The 25,853-nt window shown below is 44.9% G+C and overlaps 1 protein-coding gene across 2 annotated transcripts in view; it reads left to right on the top strand.

The window, feature by feature from the left end:
- Dscam (DS cell adhesion molecule) overlaps positions 1-25,853 on the top strand; it is a 579,765-nt gene that overhangs the window by 465,199 nt on the left and 88,713 nt on the right. For both annotated transcript variants that reach the window (XM_031364533.1, XM_031364534.1), the window contains exons 17-20: positions 8,916-9,156; positions 10,622-10,768; positions 16,086-16,241; positions 20,982-21,115. In XM_031364533.1, the coding sequence (XP_031220393.1) occupies positions 8,916-9,156; positions 10,622-10,768; positions 16,086-16,241; positions 20,982-21,115 (678 nt within the window). The remainder of the gene's footprint in view (positions 1-8,915; positions 9,157-10,621; positions 10,769-16,085; positions 16,242-20,981; positions 21,116-25,853) is intronic.

Here is a 25,853-nt window from a genome sequence, read left to right as displayed (position 1 = left end):
ACTGTGAAGGCAGGCAATGGATGAATGGGAGCCACTAGCACCTATGAAGTAGAGTGAAGGAACCTCTAGGCCAGTGGTTATCAACCTGAGGGCCATGACCTCCTTGTGTATAGAATGACCCTATCACAGAGGCCACATATCATATAACCTCCATATCAAATATTATATCACAATATCTAACAATAGCAAAATTAGTTATGAAGTAGCAGCAAAAATAATTTTATGGTTGGAGGTCACCTCAATCATATTAAAGGGTTGCAGCATTAGGAAGGTTAAGAACCACTGGTCTAGGCCATGTATTCATAGCACAGGGGTCTTTGAGAAGCATCATAGGTTTCAGAGGCAGCCATGGTGAGGGCATCGCACTGTTTGGATGCAAAGTAGAGAGAGGAGCATGTGAAGGTCTGACTCATGCTTTGATGGAGGTGCAGAGTATAGAGCATGGTAGACACTAAGCTGAACACCTCCCACGGCTTCCCACCGTAACTCACTGAAAGGTGGAAGGTCACGATCTGTAGTGTATTCCTGGGCACAGATGGCTGCAAGTCACAGCTGGGAGCCCACAGGGGAACATCCAAGAGCCAGTCCTGAAGTGCCATATAAGGTAGGATGGATGTGCAGAATGGGCGGGGCTGCTGCATGTTCTAAGTAAAAGCACAAAGGAGTGGCTTGGCACAGATGGAGCAAAGTGTGTCCAAGTAAAGGAGAAATGAACAGCAATTAAGTTTCTGTTTCCTTGCTCTGCTCTGGCTGCTGGGGGTGGGTGCCTTCAGACTACAGGTTTGTTTCTAATTCAGTATCAGAAAGAACATTAAAAATCTGAATGATGACATTTATTTGGTAGAATACTTCAAAAGCATATATTTTTCCCCTGAAATTTATGCCTTAATCTATTTCTTGAAGTGTCTTTCTGTCTATGTCTCTGAGACCAAGAGTCTCACCTCACTTTGTAGCCTAGGCAAACCTTGAGCTCACTATAAAGCCCAGGCTGATCTGAGCCTTGCTATCCTCCTGCCTCAGTCCCCTGAGTGCTGGGATTAGCAGTGTGTGTGTGTGTGTGTGTGTGTGTGTGTGTGTGTGGTGTATGTGGTGTGACTGCTATAGCAACTCATAAAGAAAACATTCTAAAGTAGAATGTTTGAGATAATTACTCTAAATATCTCAGAAGATTGCAATTGAAAGCAGAAAATATTTCAATTGTAAAATTTTGCTTCAAGTGGGAAATCTTTGTAGATTGCCTCCAAAATACCCACTTTTCATTCATTCATGCAGTTCTAGCATGCTGAGGGCAGTTGTAAGCCGACGGCTCGCAGTGAAACCTTGAGGGTAATTCTACTATTGTCCTTTCCTCAGATCAGACACCACAGTGAGGACGCTATTAAATAAGCAGAATTTCTGCTTAGAATTCTAAATGATTTCCATGAAATACTGAAGTGGGCTGTCCAGAGGTCTCAGTGAATTTCTGTTATCAGAAGAATGCTTTCCACCGAATGCCATCCCCACCCTCCCCAGTGCCCTATGCTGTGAGGTACATTATATCTCAGGGATGAGCCTTCACACAGCGGAGACAGTTCTGCCTGATGCTTAAAAGCAAACTGCAGCATTGCAGGTGACATCATAGTAAATGTCTAATAAATATCAGGCTGTATGTTTCTCCTCCATCAATACCCTTCTGACTAGGAAACTGGCACAGTGGGAAATTGGCTTAAGCCATCCTGCCCCTGCTTCACTGAGCACCTGGGCAGGTGTGGTTAGGAGCCCTCTCCTGGCCCATGATGAACCCCCACCCATCCTGTCATGTTGGGCACTGAATACAGCCATTTTGGATGAAGAATAATCCTCACATCAGAGAGAGACTTACCCAGAATCTGAAAGTTGATAGACTGGTATAAGGCTGGGGACCCTCATACAGGTAGCTCATGCCTACCAGCCATGATTAATATGAGTTCCCTTTATTCTGCCTTCCAACCTCCTGGGGTAAATGTCACCTGACATGGTAAAGCTAGAGAAAGTGAGCATTCAGAGTTTACCTACTAGCATTTTTATTTCCAAATCATAAACCTAGGTCACTGCTTCTCTCCCCTACAAAAGACGAATTAAAATTTTGCCTTGAAATATATTTTACTTAATGTTTTCAGTCATTCCCTTAATCCTTAGGCTATGAATGATTACAAATTTGCATTTGCTTTCATGAATTAATCCACTGGTTCAGGTCAGGGATATGGGCACTTTATTAAAAATGCACACATCTGTGTCTCACAGATATGTAAGGGATTGTTAGTCCTTCTTGTATTAGCAGATCTCACTGCTTCCTCTTCAACAAGACAAGAAAAACTGGCTTCAAAGCCCTGCTTATTTCCACAGAGCAGGATGGATTTTCTGGACCCTCAGAGTGGACCAGAAAGTGCAGGCTCTGTGGGGGGTTCACCCTCATTGGGGAGGAAATGAGTAGTTGGTGCAGAAACACATGGAGCCCATATCATTGTCTAGCTTTATATTTAAACACTCATGCACCTACCTTTTCTCACAAAAACCTTCCTTCTCCACAGAGAGATCCAAGTCACAGATTCACACTATAGATAATGTGTATATCTAAAACATGAACCACCTGGCTTACTGCTCCATTTGGAATGTATTCTGTGTCTTACCACCTCCACCATCCTCAGGAAAGCTTGCTTAGTTCAGTCACAAAATAAGCCTGCCTCAAGGCTCTGGTCTTCTCTCCCCAGCTCTTGGCAAGCCATGGAGCATAAGCAGGCAGCAAGTCTCAAGATGAATAAAATGTTTTATATTTAGATATTAGATGATGGATTTTGCCATCATAAAATGATAGTGCCATGCTGGTTTGCCCTGCCAGGTTGGAAAGTTTATTTGTATAAAAATAAATCCAGTGGCCAATCTTTACTCACTTTGAAAAAGGATAGTGGGGGAAGGAGGGAGCATCTTGCCAGGTGGGCAGATCCACACATAAGCCATGTCACTGATATTTGTACTCAGATGAGCTTCAGCCACATTCCTGAGAGGGGAAACAGAGCGGCTTATCTCAACTTTTTGAGGTTCTGTTCTCCTATCCCCTACCTTGTGTCAATGCCTGAAACCCCTCAAGTTTAATCAAAGGCTACCCATTACCCAGGTATAGATAGGCTCATACCCTGTGAGTCTGCCCTTCCTCCGGTGTAGATGGCAGACATGAAGCCCAGCCTGACTCCAGGGACCCCTGCTGCATGCCACTGGCCTTTGTTTGCTTGGAATTTCCACCTTTGAATAAGGATAAAAAGGGAATACCTGGGGCTGGAGCGATGACTCCATTTTTAACAGAGTTTGCTGCTCTTCCAGGGGATATGACTTCAGTCTCCAACACCAAAGTCTGGCTATGTCTTCTTATTGTCATGGAACCCAGGATCCCCACAAATTCCTCAGTGCAGAATCTCTCTCTGAGCTCTTGTACCCTGGGTCACCTGTGTTTTCTTCCCAGGGTGCAGCTGTGAATCACTGCACATCACTGTTAGATCATCCCTAGGCTCAGGTGATCAACCTCTTGTCCGACCACCTTCTTGACTCTTTGAGCAACTTTTCTTTTCACCCTTTCCCACTCACAGTGCCCTGGGCTAGCCCTCAGCAGTGTGAGCCTCACAGTAGGTGGTAATGTCCACCTCCTTGTCAGGGTCCCTTGAGCCCAGAGCCTTGTGTCAAGCAGGCACCCATGCTCACCTAATCTGATGCACAGCTTACCCAGGGAGCACTTTCCTGGAGAGCAGCCGTGCATGTGGAGCATGGAGGAAGTGAGTGAGATATCTGCCACGCGGTGTTGAAAGAGGACGGCACGCATCTTAGGAGAATTTGCAGGAGTCTAAAGGACATTTTTAATTTATATTCCAAGGGATTCACTCCTCCAGCCCCAGAAGGAGGCTGTTCTTTAAAGATGTCTGTGGAGGGAAGAGAGATGCAATAGACATTAGGAAGGCTTGCCCGTGCAAGTCACCAAGTGTCCACAGTGATGGCGTGAGCTGTGAGCCTGTCCACATCCCTGCCTCTTTGCTGTTTCTCTTTTTCTTTAAGGATGAAGAAGATTGGAAAGAGACATATAAAATGCAGTCCCTTGCAAGCCATTCTAATGGATTGACACGGTACTATTGTTGTCATGGAGATCAAAGAGAAGTCCTTAAGGATATGGGGGTTGAGAGGGATTGAGAGGCTGGATGGAAGGGTAGCTGTGGGGGAAGGGCTGGGGAGGGATAGGAGGTCTGCAGAGAACAGCAAATGAGAGAAATAAATGTCAGGAAATCAGGACCATTACTAGATCCCTGGGGGGGGGGGTGGAGGGAAGAATTAAATTCAGCAATGGTAAACAAGTAACCTGTCACAAGAAGCATAAGTGGCAAATGTGACCTCTGCCCCGGAGCATACAGTTCCTTCAGAGGGATTCTTGAAAAGGTGAAGAGATATTACTCACTTATGAAATCACAGCATATAACAGCAGGTTCCCCATGCAAAGGGGCTCATCTGCAGGGCCCCTGAGCTTGGACATGGAGTAGGAGCAAACCCTCGGAATTATTTTGCTTGTTCTGCAGGTAACACTAAGTGCTCTTTTAATGTGTTTTATGAGGAGTGCTTATCAGCTGGGATTTTGCATAAACCTACAAGTTTCTCTTCAATGATGTGGTGGTTTGAATAAGAATGACCTCCTCCGTAGGCTCCTATATTTGAATGCTTAGTCATCAGGGAGTGGCACTATTTGAGGATCAGGAGGAAGTGTGCCACTGGGGGTGAGCTTTGAGGTTTCAAGATCCTGTGCCAGGCCCAGTGTCTGTCGATTTGTCTCTCTCCCTCTCCCTGTCCCTCTCTCTACCTACTTACCTCTCTGTGTCTCTCTGTCTGTCTGTCTTTCTCTCTGCCTCTACCTACCTATCTCTGTCTCTGTCCCTCTCTCTGTCCCTCTCTCTCTCTCTCTCTCTCTCTCTCTCTCTCTCTCTCTCTCTTCCCCCCTGTGTGTGTGTGTGTATGTGTGTGTGTGTGTGTCTCCCTCCCTCTCAGCCTATGGATCAGATCAGAATGTAGTTCTTAGCTACTTCTCCAGCACCACACCTGCCTGCTGCCATGTTGCAAACCTGATGTAGGCAGGACAGGAGGACATGTTAGGCACCATGCTCCCAGAAGACCTAACTGGCACTTAGGTTTAGAGCCAGCTCCTGTGAAGCAGCATGCATATAGAGGGCTTCTTGCTGAAGTGAATCTGAGGAAAGGTGTTGGGACACTACCCTCCAGAATGACTAGGGTTTGGGCAGTGGAATGGAAGACAATATTCTCTGTGAAGCAGGTGTTTCTCAGATGGACTGTGCAGGAGAGCTGAGATGATGTTAAGGATGCTGGTAGAGATGACAATGGTGATAGTGGTGGCATCAGACATGGCAGGGACCATGGAGGTTTGGGTAGTTGGTTTGCCAACAGTGTCCATGATGCTTCAGAGGCAGGGTGACAAGGGCCTTGACCTTTCCTCCTGCAACATGCTCCTCAGTTTATAAGACAGTATTAACAGCCTCGTCTACAGGGTAGCTAGCAATTCTATGAGGCATCTGTAAAGGAAATACAGGCCATAGTATAGAGCTTATCCAAAGCATAGGAGATGGAAGGATGTCTCAAATGCATCCCCTTAAGCTAACCCACTTCTAACAGAGTAATAGCAAAAGTTGCTGCTCATCAATAGCCAATCAAAATGCAGCTTTAAAAGGATGGCAGTCTACTGCAGGGACTTGAGTCCCACAGATAAGGTCAAAAATGGAAAATCTAGGTTGAAGAAGTGCTAAATAGCATCTGTGGTAACAAATTAGTTGCAAAGCCATGTTCTAGGTGTGGGAGAGCACTTAAGAAAAGTTAAACATCAACATCATGGAACACTGTTCTCAGAAACCATGAAGCAAAGAGGAGACTGTGATCCGAATAACAGGAAATGAGAAAAATCAGACACAGAACTGTAGAGTATCAATGGAGGATACAGGAGGGAATGGATGAGAAAAATGAACCAGATCGAAATGTGCACAGGCTCACACAGGACTTTCACTTTAGACTCCTAAACTAAAATCAAGTAATACTTCTATACCATATTTTTGCCAAAGCATAAAATGAGAAAAGCATGTGCTTTATTCCAGAATAAGGACAGCAATGTAGATACTCTAAGAAAATACAACTTTTTGTAAATTTTAATTTTCATGATTCTTTTACTATTTTATATGTGTATTCAATGTATCTTGACATTATCCATGCCTCACTTCTTTCGTTACAATGTATCTCGACGACATCCACCCCTCATTTCCTCTCTCCTGACTCTTGGAGAAGCAGCTCATCATATCTCCCTCTCCACTTCATGTCTTTTTTGTACAACTTTTAACCTCCTGTGTCCAGTTAGCATTGCCAACATGCACAGGGCTATGAAGTCACCCAGGGGGGACATGGAAAGCCTGTCACTGGCAGCAATCCTAAAGAGAAATGACTCTGCCTTCTGCTGCCGTCACCTATCTTGGGCTCCTCGGTGAAGAGTGGGGCCTCGGAAGCCCTTTCCCTGCCTGGGCTGGAAGTTTTAACTGGCTTGTACTTGTGCAGCCATATTTTGTTGTTGTTGTTTTTTGAGACAGGATTTCTCTGTGTAGTCGTGGCTGTCCTGGAACTCACTCTGTAGACCAGACTGGCCTCGAACTCAGAAATCTGCCTGCCTCTCCCTCCCAAGTGCTGAGATTAAAGGCGTGTGCCACCATACTGCCATGTTGGTTTTAGTTTTAACAAAATCTTGTTTAGTGAACAGAAAGGAGCCCTTGTTTATCTCCCAAGGAAACCACATGTGATACTTTCTAACCACAAAGAGGAACAGGACAATTGTCCCATTCAGATCACAAGCTTAATTAACCCTTCAAGACCTGAGGGCGAGTCAGCAAAGCTGCTCGAGTAGCTGCTTAGGAGGGTTCTAAATCAGCTGCTCTAGATAAGTTTCCTTTTAGGCGTTTGACTCCACTGTATACCTGGCTGCATAGCCCTCATGTTGTGATGGACTGGCTTTCTCTTAAAGCCCTGCAGGGACCCAGCTGAACAATTAGACAGACTGCTTAATGGATATGAATCTAATTTGCAAAAAATTATCATTTATAGTTGAGTCATTTATCTGATAATTACAAAAAAATCTACATGAAATGAGATAAATCTCTTTGTTGGTAAAATTGGCTTGCCTATAATGATTTTTACAGGAAAATTAATTTTATTAACTAACTAGAGGTTATACATGCAAGTCAGCAGGTGCAGTGTAGCAACTTCGCTGGGCTCTGACCCTAAAACTCTAAAATCTTTATGTGTTCTTGAAGACAAAATGAACCTATCTGTGTTACCACAAAGCACGTGTAAGCTCCCATGCCAGGGTCGTGAAATAGTAAATGACTAACCTGGCTCGTTTTCGGCTGTGGGCCTTCACACATGTGTTCAAACAGCCTTGTCGGATGAGAACAACAACTGCATCCCACGGAAACCACATAGGAAGAAATTTGCCGTAAGAAGACACCCATAAGCACGTGAAGCTTTTGTGCATTAATTAAAAGTTTAAAATACTACAAATAAATGAAGGAAATACTGTTCTCCATGGCACAGATCACATCCTGAAGCCAGCCTGAGGCATCTGTTCAGTAGGGAAGGAGAGCACAGTCAGGCTACACCCAGAATCTGCTGAGCTCATCCAGGCCACGCCCCCTGTTCAGCACGTTCTCTTAGTGTCTGCACCGTTCTCCATACACTGCTGATTTTCAGAGACTTGTTCTGCCCTGGAACTCCATCTACCCCCTCCCATCTTATACCTCACCCCTGTGCCTCTTGGCACTCTCTTCCTTCCCTTCCCTGCCAGCTTTTCCCACACACCCTCAATTCCACTTGCTGGACCCAGGCCTTCCTTACAAGCTATGAGCTGTTTTTCCCAGGCCACATCTGCCCACTGGCCTTAAGCTGACAGCCACACACCCAGCTTGTCACCATTCTCCAGAGCCCATGTGCTTATTACCCTGTCCTTCAGCACTATTAGCTCTCCAGGGCTTCAGAAAGGTTTATATAGCCTGAGAGATCTAGATCCATAGTTTATAATTAATCTATAGAAAATAAAGTGACAGAAGACAGTAGATAGGTGATTGATAGATGATAGATAGGTAGGTAGATAGATAGATAGATAGATAGATAGATAGATAGATAGATAGATATGGGTGATGATAGACAGACAGACAGACAGTGGGTGGGTATTAGACAGCCAGCTGATGAACAGCAAAGACTGCCTCATAGTGAGATCCCTGGTCAAGACTCCAGATGACTGTCTTCCCATTAGGGGGTCCAATTAACCATAGCAGACTGACCTAGGGACTTGGAGCACAGATTCCACAGTGTCAGATTTATTCTGCCACTTAAATGTGGCTGACATCCTGTGAAAACTGAGTCTCATAGTGGAAGTATTGAAGAGGGCAAGGAGGTCAGGCTGAGGAAGAAACACGCTGAAGTTGCCCTGCCTGTGACTTCGCTGTGCATACTTTCTATTATCCCTGTCAACCATGGCCTGACACTATTAAATAGAAAATTACAGAAATAAGCAATCTGTAAGTGTAAACGACCTTTATGACAACATATTGACCCAATTCTATTATCTGTCTATTATTGGTTACAGTTGTTAATTTCCAACAGTGCCTATCATGGGCTTACAAGGATCAACATAAAGGAGAAGCAGCCCCCAGGTTAGGGCTAGGTGCTGGCTTAGGTTTCAGCCATGGGAGAGCTGTGCAGGAGTTACAGCTTCTGCATTCGCCCCTATTATTATCTGGCTTTATATTTTTTCCTAAGTTGCTTTGCAAATCATGGTTCCCCACACCCATTTTCCTGAGTGTATTCTTCTCTTTCCTGTTTAGGCTCCCAAGAAACATTTACAAAATGGGATCATACGTGGCTACCAGATAGGCTACCGGGAGTACAGCACAGGGGGTAACTTCCAGTTCAACATCATCAGTATCGACACCACCGGGGACAGCGAAGTGTACACCCTGGACAACCTGAATAAGTTCACCCAGTACGGCCTGGTAGTTCAGGCCTGCAACCGGGCCGGCACAGGACCTTCTTCTCAGGAGATAATTACCACCACCCTGGAGGACGGTAGGTCTGGGGACCTGCAGTCTGTGGTACTCTTGCTCTCTGTGGCCTGCGTCCCAGCTCCCTGTTGCTTGACTTAAATATCTAACCTGCCATATCAACTCATTCCTGCCCTGGATGGATATGCACCCAAAAGCCCAAATGCATTCTCGAATCTTCCTCTTTGCTTCTTGAATGCAAAAGTGGGCTTTGACCTTGTAAAACCAACATTGTCCCCATCTAGAGAGCAGAAATCCCAGCCTTTCCCCCAAATTAGTACCAAGAACTTTTAGAATTTTCTATTATTATAGCTTTTAATATTACCTCTCCCTGAGGATTGCTTTATGTTCCCAAGTATTCTGTGGCCAGAGAAAATCTTTGCAGAGGTCCCAGGCTTTCTGGAGCAGATCCCATAGTGATGATGCGCCCCCTAGTGACCAAGATGAATTCGTGAGCACTTCTTTAAGGCAGGGGAAGAGCCCAACAGTGTTTGGTGACAGAGACCCCCTCCAGTCCAAAAGGCTCTGTGCCTGGTGGAGTTAAGTCAGCACACTGCCATTTAAATGACCCCCTGGCACAACGTGTCTTTTGACCACAGACCAGAGAAGGCTTAAAAAACTAGAACCTGAAAGACCCGAATGTTCCATCTCCACAGTCATCAGGAGTGGTTATCTCTATATCCATTTTGCTTTGATGACTTAGTTTCAGTTAATAACTGGCCCCTCTTCTCTCTCCAACATTAACGCTGGCATACAGTCAATACCTAAAATAGTATATAATCTGGGAGCGCTGGTGGGCACCATCAACTCCAACAACTAAGAGGCGAAGGCAGGGTCTCTGAATTGGAGGATAGCCTAGTTTACAGAGAAAGTTCCAGGCCAGCCAGAGCTACATAGTGAGACCTTATCAATCAATAAATAAACAACATATACCATTATATATATATTATAATAGCATATATATTATAATCGCATGTATTAATTTTATTGTCTCTCTTGCCTCTGACAAAACACAATGCTCCTAAAAGGGAGGCTTCAGAGATGAGGTGGGGAAGCCCTGTAGTTATAATTCTTCTCTCCCACATTTTTCAGCAGCCTTCTAGTCCATGCTTAGACTTATTAGATGCGGAGGGAAATTGCTGTATGCACCTAAATGTAACTGAAGGTAGTGGGAGCGCAAAGCTGAGAACCAGCGACCTCCTCAGCATTGAGGCTTGACGTACACTCAATTCAAGTCTGGGATAAACTCCTGAGGTGGAGTTGCTGAGTAGGCAGGAGGAGCGGTGATGCCCTCTGTGACAACCGTGTAGCCTCAAGACACTTGACTAAGTTGCGACATTCCCATGGGGGATTGCACCGACTTTCCCTTCCTCTGTGAGACTGAGTACAATCCACTTTGTGTGCTAGAATAGTAAGCTAGCTGGATATCGACTGTGGCTTTGACAACACTGCCTACGCAGCAATCACAGGCTGTGATTGTTTCGTTTCAGTACCCAGCTACCCTCCCGAAAATGTCCAAGCCATAGCAACCTCACCAGAAAGCATATCGATCTCCTGGTCCACACTGTCCAAGGAGGCCTTGAATGGGATTCTCCAGGGATTCAGGGTCATCTACTGGGCCAACCTAATAGACGGAGGTAAGAGGAGTCAGTGTCGATGGTAAGCATGTTCCCATGGGATGCACAACCTGCAGACCCCCTCTGTAGGGTGGAATTGGGTTGTAGGGGGACATCACAGACATCTTTGAATGCTATCTTTCTTCACACACCTGATGCTTGAGCCTGTGTACACTCATGCCTTTTAAAGAGCAGCTTCAAGAAGACTAGAGAGCGACAGTTGGGAAACCAGACACAATTGTATTTTCTAAATGTCTATGTCAAAACTGTAGGCAGCTTTAATAACTAATCTCTAGAACAGTGGTTCTCAATCTGTGGGTCATGCGTGACCCTTTTGAGGGGTCATATATATCAGATATCCTGCATATCAGATATTTGCATTATAATTTATAATAGTAACTAGGAAAATTACAGTTATAAAGTGGCAACTAAATAATCTTATGGTCAGGGTCGCCACAGCATGAGGAACTGTATTAAAAGGTTGCAGCATGAGGAAGGTTGAGAACCACACATCACATGTGCCCTTAAACATTGCCCCTTTATCCCCTGAATAGATCCCAGCAAAGGAGCATTACATATCTATAGTAGAAGTGTGTGAGGGCTCCAGGGAAATCCCAGAACACCTCAAGAGGCCTGTCATTGTCTCCATAAGGAACCATTAAATCCAAAACTCCAGGTTTAGACAGTGCACACGTCTACAGCTCTCCATTCCTAGCATGCTCCTATGCTTTGGCCCCTGTAGGCACTGTTTCCTTCTTCCTGCCTCCCTTCTTTCCCTTTCCCTTCCTTCTCCTTGCCCCTCCCTTCCCATCCCCTTTCTTCCTACCCCCACTTCTAGCCTCTCCTCTTCCTGTCTATCAATTTTTGTGCCTCTCTTTCTGCACCTTACTTCCTGCTCCCCCTTCCTGTCCTTCACTCCCTGTTCCCTCTTTCCCTACCCCTCACTTCCCACTTCCTGTCTTCATGCCTCTCATTTCCTGTCCCCTTCTATTCTGCCTCCTTTCTTTCTACTTCCCCTCTGCACAGAGCATCCTTTAGCCTCTGTGCCTGGGTGCGGATTGCATTTCTTGACTCCCCCCTGAGTAGGGTAAAAAGCTCAAGTAGAGAAGTCTACAGTACCTCTGCTCAGGACCACTGGGTCTGTTCTGCTAGCCAGGTCCCATCTCACACAGTGAGACCCTCAAGGTTGCAGATGTCTCCACTGTTGTTACCAACTTAAGGCATGAGGACACAGTAGCAAATGTGTCCTCTGCTGAGTCATGGCTACTGTGTACCTAGAGAACATTTCACACATGTGTATCATATATGAACATATTACATACAACACACACACAATGCACATATACATTATATGTACTACACATATATACATAACCCATACACACATAGTACATGTTTATATGTGTGTGTATGTATTCTGCCATGCATATTCTAAGGGATGTGTTTCCAGAACTGACTGCCAGGCCTGGATCCTTTTAGAGTGGAATCTCGGGCTTCCTACACTACCCTGCATTGGGAGACAGCCTAGAGAGACATACCGGATCCACATCAGACCCAAATTAACTAAGCATCTGCTCTAGGCTGAGATTTGGAGATGAGAGAAGGTAGGGCTTGCTCAGGGGCTCTGGAATAATGAACAGAGGCAGGATATTAATGCATGTGGACCATGCCAGCAGGAGCCATCCACAAAACGGTGGCAGAAGCAAAAGAGTTAACTGTAGAAGTCCTCACACAAATGAAAGCTTTTTAAAAAAGTATAGAGTGGGGTAATAAAATGTATGATGTGATGTTTGTGGTCATCCCGTTTGACTGGGTAGCATAGGAGACTGTTCTGTACACTGTGAGGTGTCTCTATACTTATCAAGCTTTAAAGTTTGAATAGTCACGCATAATTAAACATAGTTCTTAAGGATGGTTCTTTCTACTCACAGAATCAGGGACAAATCAGTGTGGTTACTGTCTATTACAGATGTTCTCTTCATGGCTTCCAAAATCTAAAGAAATGATCCGAAATTAAAGCATCTCTAAGAAACAGCATTTCTGGCCAGCAGGGCACTCCATGTAATCACTGGGTATTTTGGCACCTACCCCACAATCTCTTACCCAACCTTCCTGGATCCTACAAACCCTAAGTGTGGAGAGATAAGAAAGCCTGACCCAACCAGACCTAGAGAACATTTCACACATGTGTATCATATATGAACATATTACATACAACACACACACAATGCACATATACATTATATGTACTACACACATATACATAACCCATATACACATAGTACATGTTTATATGTATGTGTACATACATATACATTACACACATGCACCACACACACTCCCAACTTATCATATGCTATACTACATATACATACCCCATCCACATACACTACATGTAATGTATATAAAATTATATGCATTACACCTACACACACATATCACATATATAATATGTTCATATATATTACACATATACATACACACACATTCCCAACATATCATATACTACACTATATACACATGTAGGCTACATATGCCACATATCACATACACATATACTAGACACACCAGACATACCACAATATACATACAGATACACTACTAAGCACACACCACACACACCATAAAACACATGCACATACCACAAAAATTCCAAACATACCTTATATACCATATACACTACACATGCCACAATTTACATTTTACTAAGCTCTCTCACAAAACACACATCACATATACCATACACACATTACATGCTACAAATACCAAATACACCTATACACAGTATAAACACTGCAGTTACTATATGACACAAACATCGTAACCCAGCACACATGACATATCCTTTCACAGCTATTGCATGTGCCCTGTACACAGGTACTACATGTGCCTGTACATGGATATTACATGTGCCCTGGACAAGGGTATTACTTGTGTTCTGTACATATATTCCCCACATATATCACATGTCATAATCTTAAAGTAGGTGGCGCTTGACATCTTACTCTTTGGGTGGGATGCTTTTGGACAACATGCTGCAGAAACCCAAAGCACACAACCTCTGAACAACACATACTTTTGGTTCTATCTCCCTTTGTTTACCAAATATCCAGGACACAGTATCCACAATTTTGTATGGTGGATGTGAAGTCATGTACCCTGCCTCTGTAGCCTAGGCTCTCCCGGATCCTGGCCTTGAACTCTGGGAATGTATTGCTTTTCTGTCCTTTAGCTCCTTGCCTGTCAAATGATGGCTGTGAGTCATGGACTGTTTAGCTGGCTCAGTTTATCCATCTTGACCCTATGGGCAGGGCTTGTGCCTGAGGAGCCTGGCCTGGCATGCCCCCCACCCCCTCTGTTGAGACAAGAGATCAGGACCACAGCTCTCAATGCTTCTGGAACATATCAAAAGGTATCCTTCCCTGTAGCCAGCTACCCAGCTAGTGTCTGCTGATCCCCTGCATCACACCTCAGCCCTCCCTTGGTAAGAGCAGTTACATGGTGCCAAATACCCTGTTCACAGCCACCTGGCTCTGGGCAAGCAGATCCCAGGCCTCCTTGTTATGCTCTGCCACCGACTCTGGAAAGTGCTGGCTTCTAAACTCAGGGTCATACAACTGTGTAGATACTTGCCATGTCGTTCCAGTTGTTTTCAGTTGCCTCATGCCTTGTGCCTGAAGTGGAGGAGGCACTGTGCTCCATCTCTGAATAACACTCCTGGGTCCCACTCAGGAAAGTCAGGCAGATTTAGCACACACCAAAGTTCTCACACATCACCTGTCACTTGGATGGTGACACAGAGAAGAGTTCACTCTAGGTGAGGTGAGGAGTATGCCCAGCCCTCTGATCAGCCCCAGCGCAAATCTCATTACATGTCTGTTTAGTCATATTGAGGCATGCACACACATGATCAAGGATTCTTCAGTGTGGCTGAACAAACACACTTGGAGATCTTGATACACAGACCACCGCCAGCCAGAGTGCTTGTCCATTCCCCTCACAGACCACCATCAGCCAGACTGCTTGTGAGTCACTCCCAGACCACCAGCCACAGACCTCACAGTTGCTGCTCTTTTGTTTACCAAGGAGATAGGCTCAGCTGTGGAAGCCACCTGCATTCTGGGAATCTTATGGATACCAAGGTGACTATCATCAATGATGTAGGCTAGAGCTGGAATTGCTAATGGGGTGCATCTGAGCTTGGGTATTTGAGATTAACTTGGGTTCCTAATCTCTGCATATGCTACCATAGAACTTTAAAAGTATAAATGATGCACCTGGGAGATGGCTCAGCTGTTAAAGCATTCATCATACAAGTGTGAAGACCATATGGCATGACGACCCACATGTAATTTCAATCATAGAAGGCAGAAGCAGGGATCTCCAAGGCAGGCTGGCTAGCAAGGCCAGGGCATATCATTGAGTTCTGAGTTTGACTGAGCAACCCTACCTCAATGAATATGATGAAGGCATGAACAGGAATGAATCCAGACATCAAATATACATGGGCATATGTACCCCATACACATGCATGCCTATACACATGTCAAAATACATGTTAGGATAAAACACTCATGAAAAGCAATTTGGGGAGGACAGGGTTTATTTCAGCAAGCAGTTTATAGTCCATCATGAGGGGAAGTCAAATAACCTTAGAGTAGGAACACAGTTTACTGGCTTGGTCCTCATGGCTTTCTTAGACACCAGGATGATCGGCCCAGGATGGCACTGCCCATGGTGTGATTGCCCCTTCCACATCAATCATTAATCAAGAATGAATGAATATACATTCATACATATACATATATATATACGTACATACATACTCACACACATATATACATATTCATATATACATACATACACACATATATACATATTCATATATACACATACATATATATACATATATACACATACACACATACACATATATGCACATATACATTTATACACATACACATATATATACACATGTACATATAAGGAATTCTCACCTTGCAGAAGTTTCATGATGAACAGCGATTAAGTATACACAGACAGGTCACTGGTAAGGTACCCAGTGGTATTTGCTGGTGTGAGACCTTCCAAGAGTGACACCATGATGCTGAAATTTGATTTACCAAGAATGGATTACTGTTCCCCACGTCAATTTTCTGTTTGGTCTTTTCAGACATTTTGCTGTCTAATGCTTTTTGTTTTCAAATGGTCCATGGTATTGGTGCCTTGTGACACTTCTGCATGGCTCCTCCCTGTACTTTGTGTGACAGGTAGGACAGCCACAGACAGAGTGATAGACTTGGTAATGAGGTCCCGTCTTCTGGTTTTTGTCTTCCAGAACTGGGCGAGATTAAGAACGTCACCACCACACAGCCTTCCTTGGAGTTGGATGGACTAGAGAAATACACCAACTACAGTATCCAGGTGCTGGCCTTCACCCGTGCAGGGGATGGCGTCCGGAGTGAGCAGATCTTTACCCGTACCAAGGAGGATGGTGAGACATAGGGTGGGCACTGAGTGGAGAGTTCAGATCTGAAATGTCCTGGGACACACTAGATTCACACTGGGAAGGCAGGTTGGAGGACTTACCTTTGACCTTTGCCCATCTGTCTACTCTTGAGCTTGTTCATTCTAGTCTCTCCTGCTCTTCCACGTAGCCCAGTCTGAGTCAGGCCCTCCACCTTCAGCTAGCTATCTTGCTTGATGTAGACATCCATTAGTCGTATCTCCTATAATTTTTTCCTCCTCTTCCTCCCCATCCCTCCTCCCTTTCTTCCTCTCTCCTCTCCTCTATCTCTCCCTCTTTCTTCTCCTCTTCTTCTCTAGCTCTTTCTTTTTTCATTGTGTGTTTGTTTGTTACAACCCAAATCACCTCTTTTATCCCAGAGCCCTCATACCTGCTGCACTGTTTTATGTTCTGTTCAAAAAAGTTAAATTATTGCCAGGGTCAGCTCTTTTGCTTCAAAATTGTGCACTGGCCTAAGTCTTAATCCACATGAGTTGGATCACTTCAGAAAGGCTTGAATTCAAAGCTTCATGACTTTTTTTTTTTTAATGAATTCTTACAAGGAGTCATGCTGACTAAGTAGGTTTTAACTCCCATCTGGCTCCAGCACTTGGCACTCCATACAAGCTGGACTGCAGTTTTTATTATTTAAACGAAAACCCCGTTTCCTTATCCGAGCTGTTTGAGGAGTAATGTAGGTTTTAGTGCACAGCAGAGTAGCAGAAAGGAAAACCATTACTCTGTGAAGAAAGAAGCAGCCAGTATCAACTGAATGGCCAAGAAACTTTCCAGAAGTACCCAGACACGGGCTGACCCAGGACACCGCAACACCTAAGCACTGTGTAGACTTGATCTGAACTTATTCATCTTCCTCCCCAGGCAGTGGGGCAGGTTAGGAAGGAGAGCCCTTTCTGTGACCCATTATGTCACCAGCTGGTAGTGGCAAGTTTGGTGTCTCTGCTCTCTCTGCTGCATGGAACTCAAGCATGCTGTTCTTCCATCCCAGCCCACATGCATCCTAGAAGCGAAGCCTGGGACTCCTGTTTAGATGCAAGGATGGTACCTGTTCTTCTTCCTCCATCCTATCCCCTTTCTATGTCTCCCTGATCAACAGACATCCAGAGGGCTCCACTCCCACCACACTGAGCTTCCCTCAGGGAACCAGGCCCAGCTGTCTTTTCCAAAATCCCATCCACCCACCCCTTGTGGTATTCTACCAAGTCTCCAGGCCTCCTTACATTGAGTTGTGTGCACAGTGGTCAGTCCTCACTTGCTTTAGTTTTTTTTTTTTTCTAGAACACACAAGCCATTCTTCCCCAAGGACATGCACCTGTTGACCAGTTCTACTCAAAGACATGGATTTATTTCAGGAAGTATAAAATCAAAATGCAGTGTCCTGAGGGAGTGCTCTTGTCGTGAGGCATCCACAATGCTGTCCTGAATGGCAAGAGCTGTCATTTAATTGTAAGGCATGGTAGAGAGGCGTGTGAATGCTGGTTCAGTGCCCTGTTATCCACAGGACCCTGAGCATCTTACTTTCTCAGAACAGTGGGGAGTCCAGTTGCTACAGCTCGCAGGCTGTACTGACCAATGTGTGGAAACAGAAGTGAGGTAACCATATCTCACACTGATGTACAGAAGGCTGCTGCCCCTCACCACACACTCATTCTCTGCTCTCTCTCCTTCAGGGCAGGGGGAAATATTTTTTCAGTCACTAACAGATATCTCTGGAATTATTACTTAAGAAGACTGACCTGCAGCATAAGATTTGACATCAGCATTTTTAAGGCCAATATATGGAAATCTAATAAAAAAGAGAAGGCTCTCTCCACAGCTTCTGCCAACTGGAAATTTCGAATCAATTTTTAATTAGTCATCCAGTTTTAGAAACTTTAGTTTTGACCCTGAGGCCTAAGGTCTAACCTGCCTGTCCACTGGTCTTTACTTTTATATCTGGTACCGGTAATGTATGGGAAAATGATTGGCTATGGACAACCCCACGAGACCCTATGGAGGAGGGTAGAAAATTCCCCTCATCCTGGTACTGTGGGACAAAGGGTACGCAGAATTGAATGTCAGTATTTAAGATAAGTTGACATTTCAAAGTGAAATGGAGCGAAGCTTGGATGGAAAGAAGGAAACACAAAAGGTTCAGTAATTTAGAAATAGCTGTGTCCTGGTTTGCTTTCTGTTCAGATAACACTATCACCAGAAGCAGCTGGGGGAGGAGAGGGTTTATTTCAGATTCCACATCACATTCCATCATTGAGGGAAGTCAGGGTAGGAACCTGGAGGCAGGGTCTGAAACAGAGGCCACAGGGAGTGCTGCTTATCTGCCTGCTCCTCATGGCTTACCTTCTTATATAGTTCCAACCCACTGCCCAGGGGTGCCTAGGGGTGGCACTGTTCACAGGGGGCTGTGCTGTCCTGCAGCAATGACTGATCAAGAAAATGGCCTCACCGTCTTCTCCACAGGCCAACCTGATGGAGGCATTTTCTCAGTTGAAGTCCCTCTTCCCACATGGCCCTTGCTTGTGTTTTGTGTTTTTGTAGACAAAAATCTAATCAGTACAGTAGGATGCATGCCAACTACCATTAAAAAACCCAGTATCTAATATAAACGGGTGTTTGCACAGGATACCTGTCTAGAGAACAACTCTCTTGTCTAGTTTCTCAGTCACTAAAGATTCTTAGGCTCATAGACATGTTCTTGTGCCCATGGGAGGCATGTGGTCATTCCAAAGGTCCAAGCATAGAGCCTCAGATCCATAAATTATAGTTCTGTGTTCGTGGCTGTCATCTTGAAGGTGAGAATTGTTGAATCAGAACTCAAAGCATACACACCTGCCATTGCTGCAGGAGCGTAAGAGATGACTTGCTACGCAGCTTCATTCTCTTGAGCACAACGGATACTGGACTCTAAAAGATCTGTGGAATCTCACTATCATTCTTATTTGCCCAAACTACAACCCAAGCATAGCCAAGCCAGGAGAGAACACAAATAGAATATGATGTATTAATTTTCAGTAGCGATTTTCATTCTCAGGCAAGTGCTGGACTCAGCCTCCATCCCTCTATGAGAAAGTAAACACAGTAAATGTATACATAGAGCCGGCTCTGTTTAAATTTAAATATTTACCGAGAATATCATTAATGTGTATGTGTCTGGGGCCAACAGTAGATGGGATGTGTGATCTCTGTGTCCACCTTACGTGGCATGGGAAGCGTTCCTCTGTTGAGATAGATGAAGGTAAAACTGAATGAGGGTAAAAAAAAAAAATGAACACAAGAGCTTGGACAACCTCATGACCACCCATCCCATGAGCTTTGTGTAGCCCAAAAAGCATCAAGAGCTTTTCCTTTGCTGTGATAAAAACCTGACAAATGGAACTTCAGAAAGAAAGGGTTTGTTGTGGCTTATGACCTCAGGAAAAAAAAAATGGAGTCTGACGTGGTGAGGAAGGCAAAGCAGCAGTCAGGGAATCCACAGTGCAGGAGCAGGAAGCTGCTGATCATACAAGAAGTGGAGAGGGAGAAGAGAAGGTGGATGAACTGTAAACTTCACAGTGGTGTGCTCCCTCCAGCAAGCCTGCCCACCTAACTTTCCATAACCATAACTTTTCTAAACAGAGACACCAACTGAGAACTAAGGTGTTCAAACAGTGAGCTTTAGGGGACATTGCTCATTCAAACCATCACGGACGTATGCCTATATGCGACCATATCTTGGTGGACTTAAAGATGGAGCGTGTGTGTGTGTGTGTGTGTGTGTGTGTGTGTGTGTGTGTGTTTGCATAGCCAACAACCAGGTTGCCCTTCAATAGAAACTGGAGGCTTTGTGCCCTGTGAGTATATTAGCCCTGCCTAGAATTCTAAGACCTCAGAATATAGGGATGTGCCTGTGCAGCTGGTGTGAGCCAATAAGCAACAGCCTTGTGTATCCCGTCATGCTCTTCACCCCTCATCCCACCCCACCCCCACCATAACCACACCTTCATCCTCTCCCTCATTCCTAATCCTCATCCCTAATCCTCATCCCCAACCCTTACTCCTATCTTCATCCTCACCCTCATCCCCAACTCTCATCCTCACCCTCATCCCCAACCCTCATCCTCATCCCAACCCTCATCCTCATCCCCAACCCTCATCTTCACCCTCATCGCCAACCCTGATCAACCCCACTCCCACTCTCACCCTCACCCTCATCTCCAACCCTCATCGCACTCTCATCCTCACCCTCATCCCCAACCCTTACCCCACCCTCATCTCCCCAACCTCTCACAGCTTGGCAGTTCCCTTGAAGACAGAAAGATTCTGACACTTCCAAGAACTCTGATATCCACTGTCTCTAACTTCTAGACCCTCTTAGACAGGGCCCTAGCCCATCTGCCCAGTCTTATGTTCTTTTTTCTCTGTCTTTCCCAGTTTTCCTTGAGGCTTGAAGGAAGCGATATAGATACCCCAATTGTAACTGGGCATTCGGTGCCTTGGTTGCCTTTTTAAAAGATCCTATCTCCAAACACAGTGACATCTGGAACCACCTAGGGCTCGATGTATGGATAGAGTTCAGTTATGAGGACACACTGGCTTCCTTGACATTGGTTTTCAAAGGGCTGAGCTCAGAGATGGTCTAGGCCACCAGAACAGTCACTGGGGGTTGGGGGGAGTATCACCTGGGCAGCCATGGGAGGCTGTGCTCCACCTTGTGACTAACCCTGGATTTTCCAGTTCCAGGTCCTCCTGCCGGCGTCAAGGCAGCAGCAGCCTCAGCCTCCATGGTCTTCGTGTCCTGGCTGCCTCCACTGAAGCTGAACGGCATCATTCGGAAGTACACAGTGTTCTGCTCCCACCCCTACCCCACTGTAAGTGGCGAATAACCAGTTGCTTTCCCAGCATCTCCCAGGACCTCGCTGCTGATACTCTTCCCTCACCTCCCTCCCACTCAGCCTTCTTGGTGGTTTTTCTTGTCATGTTGTCTCCACATGCAGAGCAAAGTCCTCATTTGCACCTCACTCCAGAAGACTCCTGCTTTATTACACGGGGATGCGGCCACTCGCCTAGAGCCATTGTTTATCTGGCAGCTTCCCAGGCACTGCCAGCAGCTTATCAAACTCTTGAGTGCATAGGCCATAATTGTGCCTTAATTGATAGTCAGTGGACAGCAGCTATTGATTGCACTGCTAGGCTCCACATTAAGTGTCGTCCTTCCCTTCTTCCTTCTCCCCCACATGATCCTGCCCACCTTCCCTGCCTGCTCATCCCACACTTAGAAAGCACTACAGGGCTACCCCTGCTGTGTAAGACAGTGGGGACTTGTGCCCTCCACAGCAGCAGTAGCAGGCTTAGTGAAGACACTGAGGTCTGAATACACACCATTTAAAACTGTGCTATTTATTATCATCACTGTTTATGATGCTGGATAGTAACTATCAACTTAAACTTTCCATGGGCAGATACCAAAGCATATCAGGAAAAGAGGGAATTTTGGAGAATGGAACCTGTAAAAATAGTGATTTGGATTTACAATGTTTTCACAGAGATTTTAAGGTGCCGTCAATATGAAGGAATCGTGCCTAATCCATCCTTGTATCTCCTGTTCCTGGCATAAAACTTAAAAACATGTAGCCAGGCTATTGAAGTGGTTCAACTGTGTTTTTGTGCAAGCATGGGGGCCTGAGTTTTGGTGCCCAGCACCTACAAAAAGGCCAGGTGTGGTGACACAAATAATCCCAGCTCTGGAGAGGGAGAAATAGTCTTTGGAACTTAGTGGACAGCCAGTCTGGCTGCGTATATGTGCTACAGTGTGGGGTTTCTATTGATCTGCACTATGAGTAAAAGCAACTTGGGGAGTGAAAATGTTTATTTGGCTTATACTTCTGTGTCACTATCTATCACAGAGGGAAGTCAGAGTAGAAACTGAAGGCAGGAACTACTCTTTCACTCCCTATGGACCTCCCTCAAAATCCTGTAGACTTTGTCTCATTGCGACTGGCTAGTTTCATGGAGCCTAATATCTCCAGGCAAGGGTCACAACTGCCTTCCTCCATAAGACTGAAGAATGTCACCAATTCATTTACTAGACCTTTCATTAAAGTGATGTATTTCCCAAGTCCAGACTCTTGGAGTATTGAGCCTGAGGTCTGGTGTGGAGACAGCACAAGTATGTAGGAGCCAGGGGCCTTGTGTGTGACCAGGGCAGCTGCAGCCTCTGCTGAGACAGTCTTGGGTGTGTCCTGTGTGTACGGACACCCACCTCTGCCATGAAGTACAGGTTCTAATCCAGGACTTTGGGAGCTGGAATCCAAATTGTGGGTTCTTTATCTGTCAAGTATGCTGTTGCCAGCCATTGAGCCCCTCCCTCAAAACTCAGAGAGTAAAGCTAGCCTTCTAGCATGAGGGAATGGAACACTTGCTTGCCATTGTATTTCTCTGTGAGGGTAGGGCATGATTAGCATCACCACAGCTCTTGGCTTTAGCACTGGTCCTAACATATTTGTAATTCTGCAAAAGATAGAGAAAAATCACCTCTGATGGGCAGAACACTCACTGTCCACTCAAACTGCTTCCTTATCTCCATCCAGTCCCCATTCACTCATCCATCCATTTCCTGAAGCTGTCAGCTTCCTTATTTTGGTTCCAGCAAGCTGAAAGACACTGGCAGAGCTCAGAGAGCACCTCCCCCCAGATGACTCTCACTGCCTCAGACTGCTCCATGCTTCTAAATGTGAATGCCAGCCTGCCTTAGTAATAGTTGCTTATAGTACATATGTGCTAAAAGTTTTATAAATACACAACAGTGCCCAGAGAAGTAGCTCCTGCAGTAGAGTATTTTCCAAGGTACAAGGACACCAGATCAATCTTGAGAAGCCATGTAAAAAGCTAGGCATCATAAAACATGCCTGTAATCTCTGTGTTGGAGAGACAGAGACAGGCATATGCCTGGGGCTCACTAGCTGGCCAGCTAGTCAAACCAGCAAGTCCTAAGTCCAATGAAAAACTCTGGCTTAAAAATCTACGTGGACAGTAGATAGTACTTGAGGATTAACACTGAAGGTTGAGCTTTGTCCTGTGAGTGTATGCACCTGTACACACACACACACACACACACACACACACACACACACACACACACACACACTAAAAGGCTGCTGTTGTGGTATATGCCTGCAATACCAGCATCAGAGCTTCTGAGCTGGGAGAATCATAAATTCAAGGCCAGCCTGAGATATATAGGAAGATATTGTCTCAAAAAATGAAAAAGGAGAAAAAAAACTCACTACAGGTGTAAAATTATGATGGCCACAAGATACCAAGTTTTGCAGGAAGGACCAGCAGTCCCATGTTACCCACAAGTGAAGTAAAAAAACTGAAGGTGCCTTGCTCCATCTCTACAGCCATGCCTCTGTCTTACTGTGAGTGTTCACGACCTGCTTGTTTAAAACAAAGATAATTAATGATGTCTTTATGGGTCAAGATCAGAGAGTGAACCTTTATAAATATTACCTGTTAGTCCATGTTCATACAAAGGTAACAAGAAACTACAAATTACAGAATGAAAGCATTTTTCCTTTCTTTAGTTTCTTGTCTTGTTTTAAAAAAAAATTCAGAGTATATTGATTATATTCTTTGACTTTCCCAACTCCTCCCAGATTCTCAAGACCTCCTCTCTCTCTCTCTCTCTCTCTCTCTCTCTCTCTCTCTCTCTCTCTCTCTCTCTCTCTCTCTCATACACACACACACACACACACACACACACACATACGAGGTGGGGGGATTTGTGGTTGATACATCCAGTGGCACTACACTAAAGAAAACGGACTTTTGCTTTCTGAGAAGATGTAATTGTGAATAGTTTCTTGGTTGGACTTTATGCCCATCTCCCCTTCTCTGCCCTAAGATTTTTGGCTGACTTAAACCTGTTCATCAGGTCTTGTGTGTGCTGCCACTATTTCTTTGAGTTCATATATGCATCAGCCTTGTTGTGTGTGGAAGATGCTGTTTCGTAGAGTTGTCCACCCCTCTGGCTCTTACAGCCATTCCTCTTCCTGTCCCACATAGATCTCTGAGCCTTGAAGGGAGGAATTCGATAAATACAGTCCATTTAGGGCTGAGAACTCCGAAGTCTCCAACTCTCTACATACTGTCCAGTTGTGAATCTCTGTGTTGATATTGTTTAGCTGAGTGCTGTTCGACTTGCTTCTTTTGCAGAGGTCTCAAGCACCCACATAGTGGCTCACAAACAACCATGACTCAAGTTCCAGAGAATTTCATGACCCCTTCTGGTCTTCAATCAGGCAGGTGGTGCACAGACATACATGCATGCAAAACACATCATCAGGACATTCAACCTGATGAAGGTTGAACATTGCAGTGACCTGTGGGTAGAAGATATGTCACCAGAAGTGGTTTCATTGTTGTATTAATTTAGCAGAACAGTGGTAGGTTTTTCAGGGCCCATGACATGTCTACTCATATGTTATTGGCCTCATCAACAGTATCAGTTGTGGGTTCCATCTCATTGAGAGGTTTGTTACTTCGGTGACATTTGTACCACTATTACCTCAGTGGGCATATCTCAAAGGCAGGTTGCTATTGTAGCTCGCAGGGTTCATAACTGGGTGAGACTTTATGATTCTTTTCTCCTCCAGTAGCATTCTTAGCAACTTCCAGCACTGTGGACACCAGTCAGAAAATAGTGTTCGTTTTCTTTTTGCGACACGAACATTTCTGCTATGTGTAATAATGGACAGCAGAGGGCAGCACAAGTCCTGGTCATTTTTCTTGTGCCTCAGTCTGGTGTTTTCATGCCCCCTCCCCTTGAAATGATTTCATAGTTGAATGTAGAACATGGGAAGATAAATCAGGACATAGTGTGCCCTCTAATTTGATCTTCTTTTATGAATCCCTTGGTGCAGCTCCTCGGTGATGTCTCTCCCGCCCCCGAAGATCCCTAGCACAGCTCTGTTTCCCACTAAGACCTCCTTAAAAAGAGGCGTTCGTTCTCTAGTACACATAACACCTATTTAAAAATAGGAAGCTATAGCACTCTATTCTCCCAGTTCAGATCTGCAGAAGACAACATCACTAGAGACCTTGGATGTAACCAGACATGTCGCACTAACTGTAAATTAACCAGGTTTGTTCTCTGGCTTTTTAAAAGCAGAGCTAATGAAACATTCATCCACCTCAAAAGCCCAGAAAATACTGAGACACAAGCCTTCCAACGAGAGAGAGTGACAGCTCAGCCCTCAAATTCATGTAAATGGAACCTCAGGATACCAGGTATATAACAACAACAACAAACAAACAAACAACAATAATAATAACTCAACACTATTATGAATAATAAAAACCAAAGAATTGTGATCACTTTTAAAAGTCTTATTTTAGGAGCTATGAGTTGTGGCTCCCTGGTTAAGAGCACTTGCTTCTCTTGCAAAGGTCTCAGGTTCAATTCTTAGCACCCACATTGCAACCCACAAACACTGTGACTCAAGTTCCAGAGAATCTGATGTCCTCTTCTGGCCTCCAAGGACACCAAGCAGGCAGGTGGCGCTATCACCTGAAGCTAAGTCCCCATTTTTTTTTTTTTTTTTTTTT

The sequence above is a fragment of the Mastomys coucha genome, unplaced genomic scaffold, assembly GCF_008632895.1.
Source record: "Mastomys coucha isolate ucsf_1 unplaced genomic scaffold, UCSF_Mcou_1 pScaffold12, whole genome shotgun sequence".
NCBI lineage: Eukaryota > Metazoa > Chordata > Mammalia > Rodentia > Muridae > Mastomys > Mastomys coucha.
Note: the sequence above shows the minus strand (reverse complement) of the source record. Positions and strands in the feature narration are given on the sequence as shown.